At 41.3% G+C, this 21018-nt stretch overlaps 2 protein-coding genes across 3 annotated transcripts in view; one reads left to right on the top strand and one right to left on the bottom strand.

Moving 5' to 3' along the window:
* RPRD1B (regulation of nuclear pre-mRNA domain containing 1B) overlaps positions 1 to 19104 on the bottom strand; it is a 49557-nt gene extending 30453 nt beyond the window's left edge. Inside the window, exons 1-3 of one of the 2 annotated variants that reach the window (XM_058562715.1) lie at positions 18572 to 19102; positions 13481 to 13610; positions 6026 to 6159 (exon numbers count right to left, since the gene is read on the bottom strand). In XM_058562715.1, coding sequence (XP_058418698.1) covers positions 6026 to 6159; positions 13481 to 13610; positions 18572 to 18722 — 415 coding nt within the window. In that variant the 5' untranslated portion in view covers positions 18723 to 19102. Of the gene's footprint in view, positions 1 to 6025; positions 6160 to 13480; positions 13611 to 18571 lie in introns of both variants that reach the window. The other variant, XM_058562717.1, reaches the window with a different exon arrangement.
* Positions 19105 to 19138: 34 nt separating this feature from the next.
* The window catches only part of TTI1 (TELO2 interacting protein 1), a 41443-nt gene continuing 39563 nt past the window's right edge, over positions 19139 to 21018 (top strand). The window contains exon 1 of the mRNA XM_058562714.1: positions 19139 to 19263. The gene's annotated coding sequence lies outside the window, so the exon portion shown is untranslated. The remainder of the gene's footprint in view (positions 19264 to 21018) is intronic.

Consider the following 21018-nt stretch of genomic DNA (forward strand, 5'->3'; position numbering starts at 1 on the left):
ACTGAGTGCAGAAGGATAAAAAGTTGGATGCTGATCCAAACTTAGAAAGAAGTATGACAATTCACTAAGACAGAAAAGATGCGTGCTCTGTATTATAAATTACATAAGAAGGCAAGCTTTGTTCAAACCACTCTTGATAAGTTTGTTACAAAGAAATAAAACAGTTTAATTCTCAGTGTTCCTAATTTTTTATGTTATAGCAATGATAAATAACTATTATTTTTACTATCTTTTTTGTTTCCTTATACATTTGTAATCAACAGTGAGTTTTTAATTCTTTGACAAAAAATGTTAAAAGACATAAAACAATCATGATTTTTCCCACTGTTAACATCACTTCGCACGGTTTCAGCTTGAACCGTCATGTTTACAGTTCTGCACTACCATGCAAAGCAAGGACTGCTATATTTTTAAAACAGAAAATCTATTAGGATATAATTTGCATATGAAACATTTAACAGTACTTAGCACACAGCAGCTGCCTAATTAATGTATGGTGTGTGGTATGGCCCAGACAGACATTCAGCCACCACAGCATCAAAGTGGCAGTGTGCAAGCAGTGGCCACTGAATGTAAGCACAAGAGCAAAGAAATTTTATATTGTTTTGTTCACTTCCAAGCACCTAGAAGAGTGCTCAATAAATAAATAAATGTTAAATACACTAAAGAAGGTGGAAAAACTTATAAAATTTGAATTCTTCACTTTCCAACTCTCATACAGAAATTATTATACATAAAAACCACACATCACCAAATACCCCAGGACACTCAGAATCACTGAATGTTGGCACTGGAAAGCCTTAGACAGACGTCTGTCTCTGCTTCCCCCACCTTGTTTTTTCATGAGCATATCAAGGCCCACAGGCCGTGGTTTGTCCAAAGTCAGAGAGCTCGTTAGCCTAAGTCTGGATTCTATAGTCCAAGTCATCCACTTCCTAATCTGGAGTTCCTTCTACCACTTCATGCTGCCACTCAGTCATTAAAGACTGAAATCAAACTGATGAAAATAATTTTAGGGCCATTTCTGTCCCCTGCCATCCTGATGGAAGAGGGTATAACAGGAGGTAACCATGATCATTCTACTGTTCCAGTTCTCACCTATCTCCACTTGGAGGATCTACTGGAAATGAATTATTCATCCTTTCCCCCATAGGGCTGCTTCTGTCCTGAGCTACCTATTTCCATTATGAACACTTTCACTGGCCCCATCTTCCAACTACAAAGCCTTAGAGACCACTGGAATTTCTCACGAAGTCCCAACTTCTAGCAGATTCCACACCTCTGAGGGATTCTTACATATCTCCTCTTTCTGCTCCTTCCCATAGCCTCTTACCTTTATCATGTCTTGTCCAGACCACTGTCCCAAGCAATCACCTTGCCTCTAGTCGCTCCTTTTCCAACTTAAGACTACACTCTTATCAAATTAATCTTCCTAAAGCTGAGCTCTCACCCCATCATGCCTCTATTCAAAAACCTGGAATGGCCACCTAAGTTCAAAGCCTACTCGTAATGGTAACATCATCTTGAGTACGCCCTCCTTCTCTCAGTCGGCATCACCCCCTCTAACTCCCACAGCACTTGGAGCTCTCTTTGGAAGCCCTTGGCCCTTGCTACTTTGCATGGCCATGGACAGACAAAGGCCTAACCTCTCTGATAGAAACATTCAGTGTCTTATTCCTTTACATTCCTGTAATACCTAGAAAAGTGTCAACAGACGTGAGTTTGAAACCTCTTGAAGGCAGAGGAAGCACAGAGCTTGAAGAGTGCTGGTACTATGCCAGAAACAACTATCATTGCTTCCCTTTACACAAATAGGACAGCGAGCTCTGGTAACTCTACCCTGACTCATCTGTACCAAGTTAGCAGTTATGATGTCCAGTATTCTCGAAGAGCTCTGGTAACTCTACCCTGACTCATCTGTACCAAGTTAGCAGTTATGATGCCCAGTATTCTTAATCTAGTCAGACAGCCATTAAAAATAACCTAGGAAATCTGTCAGTCCCATTCATCAGTCTGAATTTAAGACAGGGTACCCTTCCACAATCAATTTGTCTTCTGATCACAGTATCTACATTCCCTTTTTTACTCACTCAACCACTCTGTTTACAGGCAGGGCAAACACTACGGGTAGCCAAAACCCCTCTGTCCTCCTATTGTACACCTTCTATTCTATCCTCCAACCTGTCCCTGTGTCTCCAGCTAACCTTCAAGTCATTCTGGTTACCTAAGGGTTTATGGTATGCCTCTCAGAGACCTGATTGTGGTAGAATTTCAGACATTATGGCAAACTGTGAAACTAATTTTAAGGCAAAAAGCTAGCTTGAAGGATTGCAAATCACATTACAAAGTGCAGTCATCTACCAGTCAAGTTGGATCTTCTAAAGGATCCACCTGAAATTTTCTGGGATTAAAAAAAAAAAAATCCCACAGATTTTATATTATTTTTAAGAATCAGGAAATATTGTTTGTAACAGCGCCCTCATTCTTTATTCCCTCCCTCAAAATAAAGGGAATTTCTTTTAAAAGCACATTAAACTTTACTTGTAGAGAGAAAAAGGTCTGCAACAAACAAAGGGCTACCATGTGAGGCACAGTTCTGATCGTACTTTACCAGTATCATCTCACTGAACTGAGTGGCCAGGTCTGGACTTGAACCTGGGAAGATGGGCCTAGAGTTCACACTCTTAACCACTGTGCTCTCCAGCCTGGCACAAAATCTGGGGGACTGAAAATACTAACAAGTCTCCTCCTACTTTTGGTACTAGTCCATATTTAGAAACTCAAAATATCAGATATTAGAACGGGGGGAGGGGGAAGATTAAAAGTCATATCATCACATTAATAACATCTTACCTATATTATGTCAAGTAATCTTCACAACAAGCCTATGAGGTATTACTATTCACAGCCATATTGTACAATGATGAACCTGAGGCTCAGAAGGGTCAAATGAAACGCCACGCCCAAGGTCACATAGCTTATAAGTGACAGAGCTGGGCCCATACTCTGGAAGTATGGTTTCAAATTCTTGCTCTAAAGAGCTAAACTAACTATACTAAGGTCCAGGAAAGCTGGGTGACCTGCTCATGAATTCATACCCTAATTCAAGTCTACTGAATCCATGTGCTTTCATGAAAAAGTATGGTGTGAAGAAAACAGGCTTTAAAGACATATAGACCTGGGTTTGAATTCTCCACCTATCAATTATATCTATTTAGACAAAATTACTATATCCCTTTGAGCCTTAGTATTCTCATCCGAAATATCAAAATAATACCAAATTCATAGAGTAGTTGTAAGGATCTAAAATAAATGAACATGAAAAGCAGCCAGCAGACTGGCTAATGCCTAATAGGTACTCAATAAATGCTACTTCCTTTGTATCTACAGTTCCTTTCTAAATCCTACAACTATAGGATGCTATGTGATTCATCTGTGACTCAAGCAAATAATGAAGTTCCATTCAGTAAAGCAACAGTTTGAGTATTCCCAAGAACAGAGAGAGAACTTTAGGACACCTGGAAAGACAGGTAGATAAGCTCAAGAAATCTCCAGTTCTAAAACAAAATTCCTAAATTCATGCATTTCTCAACGTTAGAAGACCTGTCAAAGTTCCAAAGGAAAAATTTTACTTCAAAGTTAAACTCTATAAAGTTGTCTGAAGACAAAGAACTACTCATGAATCAAAGCTGAAATCTGAAAGGACTATTTTAATTTGAAAATAAACATCTGAAGAACTCATCAATATTTTGAAAGGATTGTGGTAAAATATTCTGATAACTCAGGTCCAAAGAAGGACAATGAGGAGACAGAGTAAGTTAGCTGGGGCTATACATATGCTGTAACCTTTTGAGATGTGTTTTCCTCTTTAAAGAATAGAGAAAAAGACATTATCTCTAGATCAGCAGTATCCTCCACATAGAGGAATACTGGCTGTATTGTTGTTAACGTCTAGATGCTCAAAAACAAAAAATCAGAAACTCAACAGAGCTATTTTCAAATCTACCACCGCCACAAATTCCCCAATTCGTCTGACTGCTCCCTGAGTGCAGAACCATTTCTCACTCCTCTCTTGCTCTTTCGTGTAGCGTCTAGCATAGTGGTTACTCAAAGCACATGTCTGGCAAATGCTTGTTGAATTGAAATTCAACACTTAGCTTTAAACATCATCTTTCAGGGCTCTCCTACTTGCCTAAAGGTGTTTTAAAAAATCAGCACTGTTTACCAAGGAACTCTAAGACCAAGTAGAGGCAAGAATGCCAGATAATTCCCCGACGCTGTGCAGAATACCTCCAAAGGACTCAATACAAACACTATCAGAATCCAAAGTAGGAAACATCTTGCTTTTCAGAAGCTACAAGAGTGACTCCAAAATTGTTTTCTATCAACTCCAAGTAAAACAACAATGACCTACTGTCTGAAACATTTACGTCATTCTTAGAAAGCCTCTAATCTTTAGTTTCACAGGAAAGTTATCCCACCTTAAAATGCATATAAACTCAGAGCTGGAAGAGATCATGAAAGGCACACAATAAACGGTGTTGAATGAACGATATTACCATTTATGCTAATCATGGTTAAGTTCTATAGCAGAGGCATGTGCATGTACAAAATACCAGAGGAACAAGGAGGGAATGGCAACATGTGCCCAGACAAGCTAGGGAAGATGTCAGAATGAGAGTAGCATTCTTTTTTTTTTTTAATTTTTTTTTATTTATTTATTTTTCCCCCAAAGCCCCAGTAGATAGTTGTATGTCATAGCTGCACATCCTTCTACTTGCTGTATGTGGGACGCGGCCTCAGCACGGCCAGAGAAGCAGGGAGTCAGTGCACGCCCGGGATCCGAACGCGGGCCGCCAGCAGCGGAGTGCGCGCACTTAACCGCTAAGCCACGGGGCCGGCCCAGTAGCATTCTTTTTTTTTTGAGGAAGATTGGCCTTGGGCTTACATCCGTGCCCATCTTCCTCTACTTTATATGGGACACCACCATAGCATGGCTTGATAAGCGGTGTGTAGGTTCGGCCTGGGATGCAAACCTGCAAACCTCAGGCCACCGAAGCAGAGCACTTGAACTTAACCGGCCACCAGGCCGGCCCGAGAGTAGCATTCTTGAAGAGTGAGGTCACCACACAGTGAAAGGAGCAGAAGGACATTTCAGGCAGAGGTAACAGCAGATGCAAAGGAAGTGGTGCCAACAGAGCATCCAGAGGGGAAACTGTTGGTTATTTAGAATGGCCAAAGAATATGGTGTACGTGAAGGAATGGCAGAATCTGGAAAAGTAAACTAGTTAAGGTTATAAAGGGTCCTAAATACTATGTTAGTACTTGAACTTGATGCTCCAGGGAACGAGTATGTGTGCAGTCAGATCAGATCTGTAGCTTAGAAACACGTCATGCCAACTAGAACCAAACCACAACTAACCAGAAGCCAAAGAACCAAATAATGTTTGATCTTACTCCTCTTTAAAGAAAAAAATAACATAAGCTCTTAAGGACTTGGTAAAATTCACACACATACATGTACACACTTCCCGAGGATATCCTGGGTTCAGTAAAGACCAAAATCAATTTTAGACAGCAAGCTGATAACCATCAAAAGTATGTTCCAAAGCCACATCAGTATTTAATGAAACCAAGTTCTAAAAAGGCTAAGGGACTTATTCAAGATCCTACTAGTTAGTGCAGGGCTAGGACAAAATCTTAGTCCAGGGTATTTCCTAGTTCCCCCCAACTCTAAACAACTTTATTGTTCCTTTCCCTTGTGCAAATAAAGTCTCTGAAAGGCAGAAGAGAGCCAAGGAGACTACAGAGCAAAAGTCAGGGTGTGAGATGATGAACAGCATGAATACTAGAACCAGGCTTACACGCTGTGAGCACTACATAAATTCTCACCATCATTTATGATCATCTCTCTGAAGAATCATATAATCGCTGGTGGTTCACAGCAACCCCCACTGCAGCTTTTCATATTTGATTCGAAAGTAGGCATAGACCAAGAGCTGTAAACATGTGGTGATGTTTCTACCTTTGAGGGGAGGGCTCTTGGAGTCCTCCATAGACAGCTTCAGCTGCTGTATGAACTCGCCGCCATACACACTTCTTTCTTGCCAGATGTTCAGCAATCTTTCTAAAGGTTTTTTACAGCCTTCATCTGCCTCTCTGCCCAGAAAAGATGAAAAGATATATATAAGCTTAAGATTTTTTGTTTTTAATCAGGACAGATGTACTTAAAAAAAAAAAAATCAACAACTGACTAAATGATTTACATATTTAAAAACAGAAGGAAGAATAAGGTACATTTTGTGATAAATGGATAACCCAAAATTTGACCAGAAACTACATTCTTCCTGTGGTGCATAGGGAAGAGAGAAGAATTATGTTACAGAGGTAATCTGTGTCTTTTACTCTCCTTGAAAGATGGGACAAATAGGGCAAAAAGCCAATGGTTGACTTGTACAGAGAATTATTCAAAATTCATCCTATTAATTGTGACAGCTTGCTTTTTAAGAAGACATTAACTGAAATCTAGTGCCAGACACTCTGCTGGAAATTAAAGGGGGCCAAAACTTTTAAGGATACAAAAAAAATTTTTTTTAAAACACATAAATGTTTAAAATGGGGAATAAATTCACTACAACTCATCAATGCTAATACACCAACACCTCTACAAGTATAAACACAACTGTACACACATATATGCCAAGACTGATCTCAACCTGACATTAACTACTTCATAATTATTTTAATTCTGGACTAGGTCTGTATTCCAGGTTCACACAAAGGTGTCTAACAGATAATCTTAGAACACACTGAGCATAATACAGCCCTTTATAATTTATATCTGAAAGAAGCTAGTTTTTTCCTGACATATTACATTCCTGAAACAATATTTTTCAATGAGATGACTATAACTAGCACTTGGTGTGAACCAGCTGCTTACCATAAAATGTCAGACAGCAAGTGGAAGAGTGGAGGAAGACTTTCGGAAAGGAAAACAAATTCCCCCACCTTCCACTGTGTTACCACGAGTCGTTCTGGTTTGTAAAGCTGTCTGGATGTCAACGATCTTACACTGAATGACTTCAAACAAGAAGGGATACCCTGACATCTCAGCATCTATGTCAGTACCTTTAACAGGAACTTCAAGAAGAAACCATACCAATTGCAACCGAGATGGGAATTTCATCCACCCTCAGCCCTGACAGCACTTTCCTAAAACTTATGTTAACATTCAAAGTGAAATGAGCTTTCAGCCTAATCTGGTTATATTGTATTACCTACGAATTACTAGCGGCAAATTTCACTGAATTGGGGTCAAAGTACTAATCAAGGTATATACAAAAAATTTCCACTGACAGTTTATAAAACTTAAAGACATGACCTAATTACTTGAGATCTGTGATAAAACATTTACTCCACCTTCAAAATATATCTAGAAACAAATTACTTTTCACCTCTTCTGCTAACAACCTGGTCCAAGCCACCATCATCTCTTGCCTGATTACTACAATAACCTCATTGCTGGTCTCCCTGCTTCCCCCTTGTCCTCCTACAATCTATTCTCAAGCTTTAAAAACATAATTCTAGCTGAGGTGTTAAGGCAGATGATGTCACTCTTTTGCTCAAAACGTCCATGGTTTTTCCCATTCCCTCAGAATAAAAGTGAAAGTCTTTATAAAGCCTATGAAGCCATTCTCAACCCAGCCCATTATTTCTCTGGCCTCACCTCTACCCCTGCCTTTCTCCCTCCCCTACATTATCCTGGCCCTCCTGCCTCAGGGCGTTTGCACTTGAAGTTCACTTTGCTGGAACCACATTTCCCCAGATAGTAGCATGGCTCATTGGCTCTCCTCCTTCAGGTGTATGTCTACTTACATAGCACCTTTTCAGTGAGTCCTTCCCTAACCTCCCTATTTAAAATTACACTCCCTAGCCCTACTTAATTTTTCTCCATACAACTTATCTTGTGATACGCTATATAGTTTACTAGTTGTTTATACTCTTTCCATTTGAATGTAATTTTCTCAGGGGCAGGGATTTGTCTTTTTCTCCCACTGCTATCCACCCTAGATCAAGCATAGTAAATATCTGTCTAATTGCAATCTTTTTTGAAAAATTTTAGATAGTTTTCAATAGCCCACACAACTAGTTATCTTTCAGCAATCATCTTTACATCAATGTCATTCATGTCAGACATCAACTAAGCACTCACCTGCTTCAATGAGGTTTATGAAATACTGTGCTTGGAACACAAATAAGGCCTAGGTCCTGACCTCTACGCGTTGACCCAGGAGCCCCTCACCTTTCCATACCCTACCTGAGGCTTCACATTCTAGCAACACTCGACCATATGTATTTTCTATGCAGAACTTGCTCCCTTGCGTGCATAAGCTTTTGCTCATGCTATCTCCTCTCCTTTGAAAGGAACCCCCAAATAGAACAAGGTGAAGAGGGAGAAGTTGTGATTAACTCAGGGGGCTTAAGTATATGAGGAGTGTGAGGAAACAGCACAAGAATCTGAGGGATAGAGTGGAATTAGATTATAGAGGGCCCAGAACGCAGTATTAAGCACATGGCCTTTATCCTAAAGGCAATGGAAGTCCCTATGTGATCAAATGTATGGCTTAGAAAAATAAAGTCATTACAAACAAATCACAACCTAATCAGAACTTAATTAACTGGTTGTTACTTTTAACATAAAATCTGTTCTCTGCAACTTCTCTGTTCACTTAAAAGAAAGAGAAACTAATCATGACAACAAATTCTTATCAAGGATTTAGTTAAAAGGGAGGAGAAGGGCACAATACCCAACCACCCACTATCCACCGTTCCTGGGGATATTTGGGCCTCAATTAAGACTAAGACTTATCTGAGTACAGCTTCAGCCACATCACTATACAATGGAAACTGATGCTCAAACCTGCTATAACCAAAAGACGTTTTCAAAAGGCTCTCACCACTAAAGGCTAAAGCCAAAAGGGGGCTCTAGTTTAACTGGTGAATGTAATTAACCAGGATAGGCTAATTCCTTGAGCAGTATAGTAAATCAAGGTTTTGCCAGATAAGTTTTAAAGTTACAGATACAACAGTCAAAAAAACCTATTTACTGATGCGGTTTTGCCATAAGTAGCTCCAATGAACTAGAAGTCATTTTAACACCTGGAATTGGATACAACTAAAGCAATAAAGTTGTTTTATAACAGAAGGAGCTATCTTTTCAGGCTACACTAACTCCATGCTAAATTGAGAAACCGTTAGTGAAAAAACATCAAAAAATCTTTGCTGCTAATTAATAAATAAACTGGAAGATGACAAATAATTACATACATAACTTATTATGTTGACCACAACTTAGTATGTATTTTAACTCTGATTAATTATAAATTCAATCACTGCAATATTGATCTAAAAAGTGAAAAGTGTGTATTATATACACAGAATTGTGTGTATATAAGAGGCCTTGCCAAACCAGCTTAGGGGACTTTTCTTCCTCTGTAGTTCTAATGGCACTTCCTTGGTATACACACTATAATTTGTGTGTTTCTGTTTTACCCCTTGCACAGTGGCCTATGGTACACCTACCAAAGGCAGGAATTCTTTCTAAGTATTCCCAGCACTTCCAACAGCACCTCATGTAAAGCTAGAGCAGAAATGTTCTCTGCAATTACGCAGAAAAGAGTTAACATAGCAAGCCTGAGACCGCTACCCTTAGAAAGGCCTGCTCACAAGGTTTGCCCTTGGCTGGCATCTAGGAACTTGGATTTCAGGAGGGTTCCCACAACTTCCTAACTGATAAGACTGGCTCACTGTGTCTAAACTGTTTGTGCAAACAATAGGGTTTATGCCGAACACCTGCTTTCCTTCTAGGAGTCTGGAATTTTGGCAGAGCCGACCCCAGTAAAAGCCCTGGGCACTGAGTCTCTGAGGAGCTTCCCAGGTAGACAACACTTGACGCGTGCCATCACAATTCAATGCTGGAGGAATTCGGTGTGCCTCGTGTGACTGCACCATGAGAGGACTCCCGGAGGCCCAGGTCTGGTCTCCTCTGGACTCCACTCCACGCACCTTCTCCCTCTGCTGATTCTGCTTTGTATTCTTTTGCTGTAATAAATTACAGCCATGAGCAGAACTACACACTGAATCCTCTAAGTCCTCCTACCACATCACCAAATCTGAAAGCAGTCTTGAGCACCTGTTACACACTAGTAAATAAATATGTATATGGTGATAACTCCAAATTTATGTCTCCAGAAATTAATTTCCTACTAAGCTTCAGACTATTTCATCCACTTGCCTATCCGGAATCACCCTTTGAGATATCTACTAGCAATCTCAAACTAACACGGCCAAAACAAGACCCTTGGTTTCCTCTACCATATCTTTTCTCCAATCTTCACCTCAGTAAGCAGCACCAGCAGCCATGCACTTATTCACATCAAACACCTATCTTTGATGTCTCTTTTCCCTCACTACCAGATCCCACCCAACTCCCATAAATCCTATCAGTTTTACATGGGGGCGGGGGGAAAAATCCATCCACGAAGTAAACATTCAATAAATGGAAGCTTTGTTATCTTCTCACTGCCTCTGAGTCCTAGCTGATGTCATCTCTAGCCTGTACTAAAACAAAACCCTCCAAACTCATGTCCCTGCCCCTCCCTTGGCCTTTATAATTCATTCTCCACAGCAAGCCAGAGAGATCTTTTAACAACGTGTTGGAATATACCATTCCCCTGCTTAAAACCCTTCACTGACACCCCATCAGAATGAAATCCTAACTCTCTCACAGCTTAGAAGGCATATGTGACTGGCACCTGCCTAGCTCTCTGATCCCACCTGGATGCCACTTTTCACTTTGCTCACACTGTGTTCTAACCATACTGGCCTTCATCCTGATCGTCTTAACATGACAAGATGATTTCCCCCTTAGGTTCTTCTTAATAGCTGTTCCTACTTCGCATGATTACCTCAAATGTCATTTCCTTAGAGAGGCCTGCCTTCACCATACTAGAAGAGATCCCACTCAGAACGTCATTCTATTTTATTATGTCCATATTATCACTCTCTGAAATTATCTTGTTCATTTATTTGTCCTTGCCTGCCTTGTTCATTGCTGCCCTCCAAGTGTCTGGATCAGTACTTGGCACACAGAATGCACTCAAACATATCCCAAATGATAAACGAAGTGCACAACTATCTCCAAGCTGAGAAGAAAACAAGAAGGCATTTATGTGGAAAATAAGTTCAAAGTCTGGTTAATTAAACTGCTATTCAAATTAAATTTACCCTATGAGCCTGGCAGCTTTCTCTGACTTGAGAGGTTTGTTTATTTTGGGGGGGGGGGGGGGGGGTTGAGGGAGGAGGTAGGAAATTATCATAAAGATATTCCTAATCAATTCTGGTCAATATTTATGGGTCAACTATCTTTGTTCATCAAGTGGCCACAGAAAAACCATATAGAGAGCACTTCTTACTACTGATAAGCTGTGTCAGGATTGAAGTGGAGTGGCTGGACTCTCTGTTCTAATAATGAGGGGGAGGGAGCTTAGAAACATGGGAATCCTGAATATAATACCCAAACAGGACCTCAGAAGAATGCAAAAAAAAAAAAAAAAAAAAAGGAATTAGGGCTATTTTTTAATTAAGAAGGACCAGGAATATTTTCCCCACAATGTCATAAAATTTGCCAAGATGTTTCACAGTGCTTCCTTGACAGGTTTTAAGATGTTACCAAGCAGAAAAGAAAATCTGAATCCTGGTATTGCCCATGCCCCTTCTCCCACCTCTTTCTACTTATCCTTTTCTGGTTTGGGGGCAGCTAATGATTACCGTTCAATTTTTAAATAAACATGTTCTGTTTACTATCCCTAGAGGAAATGGTTTTAGTCAATTTCCGACACCCTAATTAATTAACTTATTCAACAAATATTTACTGAATCCCTACTCTGTGCCAGGGCAGATCACAATGTTGCTCAGTTCCTGGGACACCATTTACAGAGGCTACAAAAGTGGTATTCCCTAAAGTTACATAACCCAGCAGCTCTGCGCCAGACACTTTACTAGATGCCTGGGATACAGCAAAGAACAAAAAAGAAATGGTCCTTCCCTTCACAGAGTATATACTTTAGCACACTCCCACGAACCAGCATAGACTGTGGATCAGGCGTTACACGAGGTCCTTTCCAACCCACTGTTTTACTTTAGCCTCACAACAACTCTAATGAGAGAGACGGTGTCGCTTCCTTTAACCAAGTAGGAAACTTGGGCTCAAAAAGCTAAGTAACACATCCAAAGTCACTCAAACAGTGCTGCAGGCAGAGCTACAGCCAAAGTCTAAGAAACTCTGAACTAAATCTCCTCAAAATAAGAAAATGCCTATTTCTAATTTCAGATAGCTACTCTAGTAGACTCTTCCAAGCTTACTCTGTTATGAAGATTCAGTATTTATTCAAGTTCATCACACATTCTGCTTCTTCAGTGTTCATGTTTACCAAAAGAAAGAGCCATCTATGTAGCTGACACAAAAAAATCTTTTTTCCACCTATAGAAAGCTAGATGTCATTTCTCTTTTGGATTTCTTATTTTATTTGTTCAAACTTTTCAAATCCTTCCTGGAATGCCAGACTTATTTTCACACTGAAGGTCTTTCACTTACACGTTAGACCCTAGAACAACTTTTGTTTAACCCACTTGTCTCTTTTTCACCCTTTCCAATTTACTTTTGCAAAGATGTTTATTTTATATGTTTACTAAGTAATATTTTAGTGAAAAATAGTTTTTCTCTGCTCCTCCTGGGTAACTAACTTGTGTCTACAGAAAAGCAGTTTGTTTTTCAATGAATAAAAATGACTTATAAAACTTTTAATCAAATGGATGCTTTCTGTGATATTAGCTATATGTGTGCTCTATGTTCCAGTCCTCCCTGTCACAAAACACAACAGTGACAGAGACTTAACATGATACAGCCAGAGCAAATACCTACTTTCCACACTAATAATTATCTTTACAGCTAGAGTAGTGACTATTTTTAGTAAACTAGACATCTAGACATTCAGAAGCAAAGAAGTAAAAACGAAGGCATAAACAACTAATTTCTTGCTATTAAGGTTGTTACTTGCACTATTCAGATTTGTTTTTTGACCATAAGCTAACGAGACAACTCAGCCAAACCAAGGAAAATACATATTCAAGAAATGAATTCAATAAATGAATACATCTAGGGGAAAAGATGTGCTTCAAGTGCTAGACTGAATCTCTTCAATGCATCAAAATGTTTACAGGTCTAGATAGTTCTTAAGAGCCCAACAAAACATAAAACCATAACACCATAATTTGGCCTCTGCAACACTCTGCAAAGCACACCTTTGTAAAGTACAAAGTTGTCAATCTACACAGGCTATCACAGAAAAGGGAAGAACAAAAAGGAGGAAAAGGTAATGCATTTAAAAACAAAACAAAACAAGAAGAACAGACAACATACCTGGCAACGTGAGAGAAAGCATCCACAAGGACAGATTCAAATTCTCTAGTAAATTCAGGTCCTTTCCTTTTACTGTTTTGGATGACATCATTTGCTAAATACAGAAAAGTAAGCTTTCTATTTGATTTGGCTGGAAAAAAGAAAAGAAGATAATTTAACTTACACCGGGGAAATTCTCAATTCACAATTCTTTTGCCCTCAGCTACTTCTGAAGAATATTAAGACAAGACTTGTCTTGAGGTCAAGGCTCCTATATGTTTGAAAAAACAACTTAAGGAACTCCTGGACGTCTCTAAGAAAACAGGTGTGAGAATACAATTTTGAAAAAAAACAAAAACAAGAATTGGCCATCTTCATTTCTGTGTTATTTGAACCAGGGTAATTAATTGACAGTAAAAATGAAGATAATCAAAAAAAAAATTCCTACAGGATAAGCAGTGAATATTCTCCATAAAACATGTTAAAACCAAGGTTTTCGTTTATTCTACTGTAAAGAGGAACATTTCTAACTCACTGTTAATTATCAGATACTGCAGAATGAAAGACTAAGTTAGGTTTCAATTTTAAAACAGATTCTTGTAATTTACGCTCTTAGACTGAGAATTTCTCTTTGAATATTCCAATAACCATAATCAGTCAATGATATCAACTCTACAATCCAGAGGAATCTCTACACGCTCCAATGGATATTTATCTCAAATACAAATATACATTAATGCTGCATTAGTATTGAAAATTTATACACATCTGAAATCTGGATATGCAAATTTATGGCTCCCACAAAAACCATAATTCTTCTCTCCTACACAAACTAAATGTAGTATTTCCTATTATTCTATATGGTATCATATATTAAACCATAAAAATCTCATGTAATACGTCTGAGTTACAGTTACTTGGGGGAACATTACTGAATTTCCTGGCTTCTATGCCCATAACTTCTCAACCGTAAAGTTACATCACCACCGTTTTCATCCCAGTTTTCTTTTAAAAGAAATAAATAAGAACACAATCAGTTCAAAACGCTAAAGTTTTCTCCAGTACTAAAGTACCTGAAAAACTCAAGCAAGCCCTATGTCAACCTTTACACACCTGAATAACCAGTCCTTACTCTACTTCTCTCGGAAACCATTTCTGTTTCTTTTGAAATGCACACAGCATGTACAAATTCTGACACAGCAGGCATAAGATCTGACCTTTTCAAATGCAGCTACAGGAGAATAATCCAAGTTAAAAACAAAATTTTTAAAGCATGTTATAGTTTAAATTGATGACTTAAAATGTTCATAAAATTAAATATGGATATCCTGCATTATATTAACCTTCTGGTAATAATCCAGTTTAGTTGGCCAACTGATGAGAATATTGAAAACCTGGAGCTATCTTTAACTGTTCTAATTACTATTCAAAAGCAGAATAAAAGTGTCAATAGTTACAATATCCCACTGTTGCTACAAAGGTATGATTATGGCAAAAGGCTTTTTTTTTTTTTAAAGCAAACCTTTTCTGGGATGTTGCAGCAAGTAAAACTACCAAGTCTATAATGCCGTGAAAGTCAACTGATTCAAAAGTAAAACAGAACTTCAACAAAGCAAATTTGACTAAGTGAAGCTTTACACATTCCACACACTTTATGTTTAAAAAAAACCAGAATCCATTTTGTAAAATGTCAGTTTGGACCTTCAAAACCTGATACATTTTTCAGTGTTACAAATTCTATAGCTAAGAGGCTAGAGAGCCAAAGTTTTCACTATCTACAATGCCAATTAATTTTCACCATCCTCAAACTCAGCAATGGGGATTTGTTCAAGATAAAACTTTATCCCTCCACATCCAGCATCCTGAAGAGTCAACATAAGCACCATGTGTGTAAAAGTGATAGGCGAAAGCCTTAGAGCACTTGAACACACAGTCACAGTACACACAACACACACAACCTCCACCTCAGCCCTGGGTGACAACTCACTTGTTCAGATGTCTTTCCCATATGACAAAATAGATCCTTTCACCCTCTACCAAGGCCCATTCCAAATTGGTTGAAATAGTTATTGAGCAAAGTTCTAACTGGCTGACCAAAATTTTCACTTGTTTGGCTGGTTTTGACATCTAGAGAAAGTAATTTTGAAAAAAAGGCCTATCTACCAGCATTCAGGCCAAGATACAAAAACACTACTAAAAAACGTTCATCTAAGAGCATTTTACACCAAACTACTCAATAAAGAAGGCTAGAAGTTCTATGTAGACCAAAGCCCAAAGGGATAAATTAAGAAATATTCCTAGAAAATGGAAAGAAAATAACACATCAAGAATAGAAGTAGTATTTAAGCAACAAAAAGTAATTTTCGTAAGTCTTATAAATATTTTGAAGGCAACTCAAGAGACAGTCTGTGAACATCTAGAGAAAATGACTTGACCGTAGATAGAAATGTCCCTTTTTAAAGACTCAGGGTGGGCTAGAACCTAGGCGGCTAGTCAATTTGAATGTTAGGGCACAAAATCTTTTTCCGCTTCAGTGTGGAGGGCATTTTCAATTCGTGAAGGAAGCCTGGGTATTAGGAAGCTATATCCTGATGCTTGAAAGAGCATCCTCCAGCTCTGACTGTCAATATGGTAGCCGCTAGCCACAGGTGGCTACTGAACACTTGAATTGTGGCTAGCAAAACTGGGGAATTGAATTTTTTATTGCATTTATTTAAAACTTTAGTTCCTTAGTCACACATTTCAAGTGTTCAATAGCCACATGCGGCAAGTGGCTACCTTGTTGGATAGTGCAGATACAAAACATTTCTATCATCATAGAAAGTTGTATTAGACAGTGTTGTTTGGATCCTTTATTCAACCATAAAAATGATGCCAAAGAACACAATTTAACTCCTAACCTATTTTTTAACTGAGTTACAGGCACCATGCCAAATGCTGTGGGCATTACAGAGAAACAAGAAGGCCTAGTTTCTCCCCCAAAACACAATCTAGTGAAAAAGACATAACTAGTAAGAATGAAATAAACACTAAGTTGGTGTGGGATGGGGTGGGAGGCAGTGATTAATTCCAACCAATGAAAGCACTACCGATTTGGCTGGAGTCAGAGAACCACCTTCACCTATTAAGTGCACTGAAGCACTGGGTACATACTTCAAAGCACATGTTTTGGCGTCGGAGAGCTCTGGGCTTATGTCCCAGCTGTATGCCCATGAACAAAGCACTTAATCTCGCCGTATCTTTATCTTCTCATCTATAAAATGGGGGATAATAACGCCAGCCTACTTACAACATAAGATTCCAACATATGAGATTAGGGTTAAAGGAGCTTCATAAACAAATGCACTCTCTAAATTGTTATTTTCAATAACTCAAATAGGGTGAGGTGGGGAATCAAGAAGACTTCACAAAAGAAGTGACATTTGAGATGGACTCTGACCTGTCTCTGAGATCCTACCAGATAGTATCCTGTAGAAGCAATTCATTTTTTCACATCTCAGATGTTGGAAATAATATTTGAATGGCACAGTGTAGTATAGGAAGAAGGCTTGGGGAGCCCCAGGCTCTATCCCCCAACTGCCCAGAGGGCTGAGAGGACCCCTATCTCAGTAATGCACATGATATGGGGGGGTGTCTCTGCTAGAGGGCGATAACCGAGTCTCCTGAAAGAATCCTGGATTTTGGTGTCTGCCAGCCTGACGTAGTCTGAGCCTCACCAGTTCTAAGGCCTTGAAAATACCACTTAGCCGCTTCAGTTTCCTCATCTGTAGGAGAGGGTGGAATCGCCACCTCACAGACAGTAGAGAACACATGCAAAGTTACTTCCCATGCTATAAAGGGCCTACCACATAGGCTGTCCAAAACAGCTCTAAGCTTCACTTCCTCAGCTTTCTGAAGGGAACTCAGGGGGCATCAGATAGCTGTGCAGGTGCCCATCCTCCCCCACCAGACTGTAAGCAACTTGGGGGCAAAGCCCATGTCTCACACTGAGTAATCAGGAGCCCACCTCACCAGTACATATCGAATGCCCACACTGTGCCTGACACCACGCTAGATGTTCATTTCGATTATCCTGTCTACTCCTCACAACAACGAGTTGTTTGAGCCTCAGTTTTTCCTCATCTGCAAAGTTCCTACTTCACCGGACTCTCCAGAATTCAGAAAATGACAATGTGTGTAAAGACATCAGTACTGCACCTCGCACATAATAAAAGCACAGTAAATGTCAGTTATCATATCTCCATTTTCCAGATAAGGAAACCGAGGACAGAGATTAAGCTGCTGGGGTCAGTAACTGGCAAAGGCAGGCTTAACTTCCAGGCAGTTGGCCTCTAGAGCCAACGTGCTACCAAGCACCCAGTCCAGGGCCTGGCACACGACAGGCTGAGCTCCGTGAATGTCCCCCTGTCAGATCCTGAGCAAGGTCTAGAATCAGTGCAAGTTGCATTAGAAGAGGAGCCTGACGGGCAAGGTCTAGGTGGTGTGGCCCCTCAACCTCTCTACAATGGGAGTAACTGCACCTACCCACTTCACAGGGCCGTTCTGAAGAGGGAGTGCGAGGATACACGTCAAGGTCTTAGCATAGGGGCTGGCACAGAATAAAGGCTCTGTAGGTGGCAGCTACCCTGCCCTCGTTTTACAGATCAGGAACGAGACAGACATGAAGAAACGCCGACATCACTCAGCAAGTAAGTGGCTGCGCAGGACCCAATCTAGGCAGTCTTACTCCCGAGTCCGCCGGCTCTTACGCCAAATGCCCAGCAAAGCGCCTGGCACACGACAGGCTGAGGCCAGCGCCCTCAACAAGGCGCTGAACGCCGCCCAGATAATAATGGTCCCAAGTGTCAGGAGGAGCCTGAAGGGAAAAGGGCTGGAGCATCCGGGTACCTGAGCCCTGGTCGGTGGAACCTCGGACCAGTACCTTAAACCTTCCCGGGCCTCAATTTCGTGCTCCGAGACATGGGGATAATACTGTTTCCAACCTCAGAAACGCAATCGGATGCCCGGGCCTGCAAAGCAAGGCTCAGTTAAGAAGCTAGAGGGGCCTCGGGAGTGGGTGGGGGAGAAGACACGCCGGGGGAGGTTCCAAGGGGGAGGGGAGGGGGTGATTACCTTTGCGGAGCTCGCGGTGCCACACGGAGACGATGGGTCCCGCGTGCTTGCGGTGGTGGATGAGCCACAGGGACAGGGTCTGCACGCTCTGCTGAGAGTTACTCAGCTCCGAGAGCTTCTTCTCCAGCGCCGACTCGGAGAAGGAGGACATGGTGGCAGCGGTCAAGCCCAGCAGGGAGCGGCCTGGGCCGCCCAGTGCGACGGCAAGAGCGACGCACGAGGCCTGGGCCTCACTTGACGGCCTTGGGGACTCTTTACTGACAGACAGCCAGCCAGGGGGGCAAAGAGGGGGAGGGGATGGGTCTCCGCAGTAACAGCGGCCCGTGCCGCCGCCACAAGATGGCCACCGACCTCTCACCCCGCCGCCACAGCGGGGTCAAAGGGCAAGGGCCGGAGGAGCTGGACACCAGGAGGTGTCAGAGCTGTGGAAAAAACGCCCCTCCAGTGGCGGCGGCCTCTCTGAACCTCGCTCAGGGCAGTTCGAAAGCCGCAGACGGGGAAAGGAGCGCACTTGAGCGGGCTCCGGAAGGCGCTTTCTCCGCTCGCGCCCGCACGCCGGCGCAGTGACCCTCCGCGGAACCCTTTCTCCCGCTCCCGCAGAACCTTTCTGGCGCGGTACGGCGCGCTAGTTAGCGCGTCACTTCCGGCGAGGAGGAGGAGGCGGGAGAGTGAGGGAAAGGCTGGAAGACGAGGTAAGGGAAGGGTGGCGGGAGCAACAGGGAACCCAGCAACCGCGAGCCCTTAGAGGGGGATCCTGAGGGGACGCTGAGGCGGAGAGATTACGACTTGGGTTTGGGAAGGGGGCTTCTTTCCTCACCTGGCTGGCTCCAGGCCGCACTCTTCCTCCATACACGTCCTGCTCTCTGGCCGCGCCCCCCACAAGCTTCTTTTTGGTTCTGCCAAGCCACCCACGTGCCGTTTTCACGCCTCCACGCCTTGGCTCTTGCTGTTCTTTCTCCAAAGGTGACGCCCACCTCTCACCTGGTGGCCTCCCATTCGGCCTCCAAGACCTCCCTTTAATGTCCAGTTCTGACGTTTAGTCTGTGACAGCACCGCCATGAAACACACCTTTGTGCTCTCCGCTCTTAATCGGTTGCTCATGCAGGGACTTACATGCTGCGCTTGCCCTCTGGGGGTCCAGTTGACTGTTTCTGAAATTTAAGTAATATGTTAACTTTCTGAGGAGCGGGGACAGAGAAGTCAGTGGATCCACTGACCTTCTTTAAGGAACACTATTTAAGACTCTGAACCTTTTTCCTATTTTTAAAAAGTTTTAAATTCCAGGTATCAAATCAGCAGAGAAATTTTGACCTTCTAACTGCTTAAGGGGGTGGAGGTAGGGAGTTAGGTTATTGAAGACATAATGGAATTTTAAAGTTTCCTGATTGTCGTGGAACTTCCCAGTTGTGGGCAGACAACAGTTAGGAGACGTTCTTCTAGCTGATGCCGGTTTTTGCTCTACTCAACTGTATTGTAGTTCTTTGCTTAGATGCTTTTACTCCTCCTCCAGACAAGAATCATCGTAATCATACCTAACATGGTGAACAGTTGCTAGAAAAACACTGTGTTTTCACGTAGTAACTCATTTAGTCCTCATGGCAAAGCTATGAATAGGTATTATGTTACAGAATTCCTATTTGGCAAATGAGGAAACTGAGGCAGAGAGAGGTTGGGTGACCTACCCAAGATCACATAACTGAGATTAGAGAGAAAGGACTGCATCTTATCTCTTTTTTACCCCAGCACCTGATTCGTAGCTGATTGAGTGAGTTGATATAAAAGAGATGAATAGCCCAAAATCACACAATATCTAGTCGTAATTATAACCTAGGCCTTTGAGTCCAAATCTAGACCATTTTTATGTATTAAGTAACACTGTTATATACTGAGTGCCTTTATACCAACTCACTGTGGATTAAGCACATTACATACATTCTTTTATTAAACCTTTACAAACAGTCTTATGGAATGGGGATTATTATCACTAATTGATAGATGAGGAAACATAAAACATGGGTAGGTAATCTGTCCAATGTCACTTGGACATTGTTAGGAAATGACAGAGCCTGGAGTCAAATCAAGGTTATCTGATCCCAAATTCTTTACTCCCAACCAGTGGTTCATTCATTCATTCATCAAATAATTTTTGAGCACCTATGTCTGAAGCTCTCTTCTAGGCAAACAAACAGAGAGAATCCATGTTCTTGGAAGCTTGTCTTCTGCAGGGGAAGCTGGGTAAACAAACGTGCAAGTATGAAATGAGTCAAAAAGTGATGAGTACCTTGAATAAAAGTCAAGGAGGGTGCAGGGGGTGAAGATGCCTGTGTGGGCGGATAGGAGTCTACTATATATGCTGCTCAGAGAAGCCTCGCTGATGCGGTGACATTTGATCAGAGCCCTGAAAGAAATGAGAGAACAAGCCATATGCTGTGTGGTGGAATATTGAT

This window comes from Diceros bicornis, chromosome 19, assembly GCF_020826845.1.
Source record: "Diceros bicornis minor isolate mBicDic1 chromosome 19, mDicBic1.mat.cur, whole genome shotgun sequence".
Classification (NCBI taxonomy): Eukaryota; Metazoa; Chordata; class Mammalia; order Perissodactyla; family Rhinocerotidae; genus Diceros; species Diceros bicornis.